This window comes from Gymnodraco acuticeps, unplaced genomic scaffold (assembly GCF_902827175.1).
Source record: "Gymnodraco acuticeps unplaced genomic scaffold, fGymAcu1.1, whole genome shotgun sequence".
NCBI classification, from domain to species: domain Eukaryota; kingdom Metazoa; phylum Chordata; class Actinopteri; order Perciformes; family Bathydraconidae; genus Gymnodraco; species Gymnodraco acuticeps.
This window is the reverse complement of record NW_022989947.1, coordinates 2,804,681-2,812,053: the sequence shown is the minus strand read 5'-3', so window position 1 is coordinate 2,812,053 and position 7,373 is coordinate 2,804,681. Positions and strand designations below refer to the sequence as shown.

Genomic DNA, 7,373 nt, shown 5'->3' with positions numbered 1-7,373 from the left:
TTTTGGTTTTCTGACATTTGATGCCCTTTGAAGTCCAAACATCTTTATCAACACACACTCAGACCTCCTCCATTGCTTATTCATGAGGCTCTGGCACACACTCAGGCCCCGTGCGGCTCAGGCTACTGGAGGCGTCTCTGTTGAAGCTTTGTTTGTTTCACTTTTAAAGCCAAAATTGCCATTTCCTAATCCTTCAGCAGCTTCTTCGTTTCTCTGAGAGAATTTGGTGAGGTTGTTTGGCCTGTTGGGATTAGGCCAGTCACTGTTTTTTCTCCTTCAGTTTATGCTTTCTGCTGATATTTGCTGATTCACTCTGCGGACTTATAAACCCCTTATCTTTGTTTATATTCCTTGAGGAAATAGAGCACTTTTTTAGGAAAATGTACTCGGACTCTGAATTGCTTTGGTACCACACTCATACACATTGATATTGCTTTAATGAAGACAGGGCAGTTCTATACAGCTTGGGAAATTCATCAATTTGTAGATCAAAGTTATTTGCATTCATTTTGAGAATTGACTTTTTTAGATCATTCAAAATACCAAACATATTTTCTTTCAGCTTTGTTCTTTCAGAATTAGTATTTTATTTGTCTTACATGACAGCAAATCTATGATTTTAAGGTGTTGGATAACAGCTGGTCGATGTAAAGAAAATCCTATATGACAATATTTAATTTATACAAGATATTTCCACAATGAGATGATACATAATCATCAGTAATGAAGATTTAACGACTAGGCGGATAAAGAAAAATAGACCTTCTAGAACAGAACATTGAATAACTTTACTATAATGCAGCTTTAAAACCAGGAAAAGACAACACAAATTTCGATATCAGAACTCTAAGATGATATCCAGTCTCGTATCACTTTTCTGATATAATATCAATATTTGACCCTGAGTATTAGTTTGGTTTGCTGGTCAGAAAAATATAAGAAATGTATCGCTTAAGACTCTGGAGAACTGTAGATTTACACCAGAAAGTCAACAATCAGTTAAGTGAAAAATAATAGTTAATTTCAGCCCCTATCTACTATCTAATTCTCTTCTTTCTTTCTTTTTATGTTCTCCACATCTCTCTGCCCCCCTACTTCCTCTCCATCTGTCCTCCGTCTCTCCTCGCAGCATGTGGTGGGAGCCGCAGGTTTTGTAGAATGAAGAGCCCGGCGCACCGCACCAGGGACATCGAGAGGCAAGCTGGCTACCTGAGGCCCGAGCACTGCGCCCCCCCCCCCGCTGCGCTACGGCTCCGACACCATGTGGTTCATCCACGACGGCTGCGGCATCGTGTGCGGCGTCATCACCTGGTTCCTGGTCTTTTACGCCGAGTTTGTGGTGGTGTTCGTCGTGTTGCTGCCTGCCAAGAGCGTGATCTACAGCCTCTTCAACGGGCTGATCTTCAACGCCCTCGGGGTCCTCGCCCTCGCCTCTCATGCTAAGGCCATGTGCACAGACCCGGTCAGTCACACTCTCATCTGGTTACTTTACTGTCACCCAGTACTCTAATAACACACAGATTGTAGATACAAAATGGTTGTAGCGTTTGCAGATGCATGTTTTTAGATCTAGTTTTAATGTCACTATAATATTTGCGTTGATCCTTTATGGTACATATGTTTTAATGTAATTATGACAGACTTTAATGAGACACAGCTAACTTGTGGTAACTCTGTGGTATTCCAGTGTAGAGTTTGGTTTTGGACCCACTGCTTACATATTACCTGGGACCACTTACTGACATTATCCTGCCCCATTGATATGTTTCCTTTTTAAAGGGTAATTCCTATGTTTATGGAACGTCTCCAGCTAAATCAATGACAGGAAAACCCTGTAAAACATCCACAGGTACAGAAACTACAATTGTATTCCTTGTCAATGCCTCTGTTTTCTTCAGGGAGCCGTGCCTAAAGGGAACGCTACCAAAGAGTTCATCGAAAGCCTGCAGCTCAAACCCGGACAGGTGGTCTACAAGTGTCCCAAGTGCTGCAGCATAAAGCCTGACCGAGCTCACCACTGCAGGTACGGCACTCCCTGTGATAGTGCAGATTGTAGGGAAGATTACAAACTTGACAACTTCTAAGATGTGGGTCTGGGCGATTAGAGTTTTCTGCTGAAGTCTGCACATTGCAGAGGAAAGTCCTCATGCGTGTCTTCACTTCTTTACTCATCTGTTCCACTGATGAATCGCCGGCCTCTACTGTGTGTGTTTTTCTTTGAGCGTAGCATTTCCCTGCAGGCTTTGCAGGTGGATGTTAAGGAGTTCCCTCCGAGGAAGCTCAGTGGTACCCTGGGATCTTCAGGCATGAAAAGCACAAAAACACTTCAGCGTAACTGAATTGTAAAGCCAGTGACTCATTCTGTCTGAGAGAAAAATGGGTGTCAGTTTAAATTAAGAAGATGATATCTTCTTCTTATGAGTCATTCCTGTGGGTAGTTGTAATGATACCCTTGTCTCTAGTGACCAATAGGATGAAAATATATTACACACAAGATTGCAGCTTTGTAAATATAGATTTAGCTTAGAGAGCGTGTAAACAAGGCACATGAATAAATCTAGCAGGATTTTCTGATTCGTCAGATGACAACTTCTGAATTGTCAGACCTTACTTGAGATGCATAAGAAATGTAATTCTGCGAGATAAATAAGCACTCGCACGCACACACACAAACGGACATAGTCCAGCCACCATGATTGAGAGCACAACGATCCTGTCTCTCACTTCACTTTGATTGTGTCCTTATCTTACTGTTATTAGAAAAATACACTCTGTTTTCAGATTGGTATTTTGCCTGCAATGTTTGTATTCATTTTCATCAACTTTATCTTTGTGTGTCTGTGTGCCCACAGTGTGTGTAAACGCTGCATCAAAAAGATGGACCACCACTGTCCCTGGGTGAATAACTGTGTCGGAGAGAGCAATCAGAAATACTTTGTGCTCTTCACAGTGAGTCTTAAAACACTTGAACCAATATGCTTTTACACAAGTAATAGGGTTGGCTGTATTGCATGGCTAAATATGTAAGCAAAAATATTGAGGAGGAGCAGAAATGCAACAAGTACCTGCCGCCTTCATTCTATATTTACTGTTTTTATCTCAACTTATATGCAACCCCTATGTAAATAACATTGGTATGAAATATAGATTAGATACATGTCTTGATATTATGATTATCTTATGCTTTGTTTTGCTCTTTTTCTCTCGACAGATGTATATTTCACTCATATCTTTCCATGCCCTGATCTTGGTGGCCTTCCATTTTGTTTTCTGCTTTGAAGAAGACTGGACAAGTACGTGATGAACTGATGTAGCAGCTGCTCAGTGTACACAGGGACTTTATTGTTTTACCACCATTAATGTGCAAATATAGCTGATTATATCCAACGGAGAATTTTAAAGAGGCAAAGCTGCAAACGTATAATACATTCTAACCAACCATATCCAGAATGTACCATTAGTAGTTATATTCTTATGTCCTGTGAGAGATTTTAGGAAAGAGCTTGACTCCATTTTGTTGCTATGCATTTTCACATGGATAAAATACTCCTTTACAACTTGACAAATCTTTCTTCACTCTTCTTTTCCAGAGTGCAGTAACTTCTCTCCACCGGCTACCGTCATCCTCCTCATCCTCCTCTGCTTTGAGGCTCTCCTCTTCCTGATCTTCACTGCAGTCATGTTTGGGACCCAGGTCCACTCCATCTGCTCCGATGAGACGGTGAGTAAAAACTTAAAAGTCATTAAATAGTCAGACTTTAAAAAATCCAAATTGGAATCAGCCAAGGAAATTACACCTGGTGCATCCCTTACAACCAAATCTGTTTTTGTATAAGTATGTGTTGGGCTGGTTGAGTTTAGGCAGCAAGTTATCCTGACACACATGTAGGTTCCTTTCTGCCGCTCTGACTTTTTAAAATAAGTCATGAATTCATCCTGTGTGTTGTTTACTAAATCATAGCACAGATGATAGCAGGAGCAGGTCATTTGCTTACTCTGCAGCCTCCAGGTAGGTGAGATTATTTCCCATACTGTGTCGGCTCAACCACCCACAACAATGACTCACGGCGGCTTGATCTTCTATACAAAGATCATCTACTTCAGTCCATTTTGTACCTGTGTGCTGTTCTTTGACACCAGGGAATGCTGACAGTGAGTCACCATAATCATACTTAAAGGAATACTTGTTGATTATTTTAAAATATATTACTCACCCTGTTTTATCTGTAACTCTTGAAGAAAACTTTTTTCATCCAATGGCTCCGATGAATACAATCTCTAAGGGTTGAGCAAAGTATTTTTTTTTCTGCTTTTCTGATTCTACGTTCACCGTGGAGGCATCCAAGAATTTCAATTACGCGTTCAAGGTAACACGGGGAGTTACTGATGGCTGAACCAGACCACAAAAAAAAGTACAAATACAAAACATCCCTGTCACTGGTTACTTTATAATGGTTCATTTAACATTTGGATACACAGCTATATATTCAGCTTTAATCAGTTCTGGAGATTGTCAGATTATGATGTTTGTCACTTCTTTACCTGCAGGGTATCGAACAGCTTAAGAAGGAGGAGAGACGATGGGCCAAAAGGTCCAAATGGATGAATTTGAAGGTGGTGTTTGGCCATCCGTTCTCTATAGCCTGGCTGAGCCCCTTTGCAACACCCGACCACGGCAAGGCAAACTTGTACCAGTACATTGTGTGAAAACTGAAGCCTGGCTGAGCTCTGCTGCTGTGGACTTCCCCGATATCCCTTCCTATTGGCTGGACCTCAACGAGCATGAACTCCTCTTTACCACTTCTACATTTTCTTTCATTTATGGATATTTTGTTGATCAATATTATCAGGGTGTTCTGTTGTGAGTTCCGTTGTCAAACATCTTTTGGTTTTTAAAACATTCACCCTCTTTTTATTTTTGTTTGGCTGGTGCTGACTGAGAGTTGTTGCAACAACTTGACAAGAAGCACTTAAACCACAGCCAGAGGCGGAGTTCTTCCTGCAGTATGTCTGATCATTTCCTGCTTCCAAAACTAGACAATAATGTGAACTCGAAACCGAAGTCCAGAAAGTTTCACTGTCCGTGTGACAAAATGGACTCCGGAGTTTGTCTTCCTGTAAACATTGTAATCCTGTCTCTTCTTTATATGCTGTATTCCTGTTGTTGCAATAGTCTTTTGCTAAATGCTGCGGGTAATTTGCCTTAGAACAGTGCATTAGTGAACGTTGGCCTCTGCTTTTTTGTTTAAAGAAATGTTTATTATTTTTGCCTTATCAAGACATTCAGGGTGAGACAGGATCTTATTAGTTACATATTTTATTAAATGAGATTGTCTTGTTGTTCTTTGATGCCAGATAGGTGGATAAATCCAGGTATTTTAGGAACTGTAACTTGACACTACATTTGATCAAATTTATGTTTTGATTTACATACTTTTAGTCTGCACTTTATCCCGCCTTTCTGGCTTATCATATACAAACAGGTTAGGTATGTGTTTTTTGTTTTTTGTTGTTTGGACGGGCCATTAGCTAATTTCCAGCCAAAACCGGAGCTGTGAAGGACATCCAAAGGCTGTAGGACAGTTCACTGCCTTAGTTAAAGTTATACTCTGGTTGATATGGCAACAGTCAATGGTTTCCATAGCACAATTTATAATACTACAGTGAACCCTCGCTGAGCAGCTATTTTGTCAGAAATACGACCAAAACAAGCAGCAGTAGCTACCAAACAAAATGAACAATCAGCACCATAATCAGCTGTGCTCTGATTTTATGTTTGGACCTCAAGCGAATTAAGATAAACAGTGTGTGGGGCTTGTCCTTCAGGAGGAGTGGATGAGAAGATGAGAGCAGGCAACATGATAACATAATTAAAGTTTAACTAGGAACCATCTGGTGATTCAGATCACAGCAGCCACACTGCCAAATCGGATCAGGGGCGTAAAGTAGGGCTAACTTTGGCCCCTTCAGCGTTTCCTGCACCCCTACTTAAGCCTTCCTCAGACTACTCCTGAGTTTTAATCTGCAGCAATATATTTTTTCCTCCTTGAATTTTTTATCGAAACACACTGTGACTATTAATGAAATAAGATTAAAGGCTTTGAGTCGCTTATTGGTCATTTCAATTTGTGGCAAGAAAGGCAGACTTGCCTCTGACAAAGAAAAACACTATACGGAGAGGTAATAACTGAATTAATTTACATCAAATGGTTACTTGGTATAAATCTTGAGCTGAAATTCATAGAAATCCTATGAATTATAATTTTTAAATCACTTGGAAGGTAAGCAGTTGTGTCTAGTCCAAGAAGCGCTGCAGCTTTTAAATGTCGATCGTATTTATAATCCAGTAGTTTGTTTTGACCAGTGTCTTTTTGATTATTTGACAACTCTTATGTAGCGAATCTAGTCGACCTCTTGGCTTCGTACCAGTTTAAATCGGTCACCAGCAATTGATGGAATTTGCTTTTCGATAATCCAGTTTGTCATAGATTGTAGTTGTGAGGCTGACTAGAGGGGAAAAGCCTGCAGGATAAAATGTTGGTTTGAATTTAGGCCAGTGTAAAATGTTCACCGAGGCCTGAAAGATCATATTAGGAATGCACGTTTTAACAGCACTGGAGCATCCAGTGTGAGGAGGATGTTTCACTTTTGTTGGGAATAATTTGGTGCAGATAGGAAATAGTTCACTTCAAAGCATTTAACACTAAAAATGCCTTTGCTGAAATGTGTTCGAAAGCCTTACTGTATTTAAAACAAGTGTTTTAAGGGTGATGAAAGGACACATTTGAACATACATGTTGCCAAATTGAATGCTTATTGAAGTAACCATTTCAAGATCGAGATATTCTCACGATTTAAAAAAACAAACAGGTTTTATGAAATGCAAACATTTGATCATATGGAGATGCTATGGTTGCTGTCTAGTTTACACATACTGTACACCAGCTTTCTTCTAGAATTGTTTAATATGTCCTTTGTGGTCAGGTATGAATAGCCTTTTTTAGTACTTACTGTGGACCACATTTTATTTTTGACTGGTATTTGTTTAAAGGGGAATGAAATAAAATGGTATGTGACACAACTTTCTTCAAATGTTATGGTTAATGATTGTTGCCATCCGTTTTCTTTATATTTTGGCAGAACATTTTTGACTAATTCGGGTGTTTTAAAAAAAAAAAGAGAGAAAGGTATTCCTTTTTGAGATAATTGGCTTGCTTATTACAGGGATGGAATAAAACATTATACTTGACACTATTGTCAAATAACTATATTCAAACACATACATTATACAATTCTGTCCAAGCTGTTATCTGCCATGTTACTGGGGTGCAAGGCATTTGAAAAGGCTATAAAGGGATTTAAGTTTCATCTGC

At 39.6% G+C, this 7,373-nt stretch overlaps 1 protein-coding gene across 1 annotated transcript; it reads left to right on the top strand.

Annotated features, from left to right (window-relative positions):
• The first annotated feature begins 1,158 nt into the window (after positions 1-1,158).
• On the top strand, positions 1,159-7,086 carry LOC117542597 (palmitoyltransferase ZDHHC3-like). The gene is given in 7 exon segments (XM_034210359.1): positions 1,159-1,230; positions 1,232-1,462; positions 1,899-2,023; positions 2,853-2,949; positions 3,212-3,293; positions 3,591-3,721; positions 4,549-7,086. Coding segments are annotated over 7 exon segments (897 nt in total). The 3' UTR covers positions 4,708-7,086.
• The last annotated feature ends 287 nt before the right edge of the window (positions 7,087-7,373 follow it).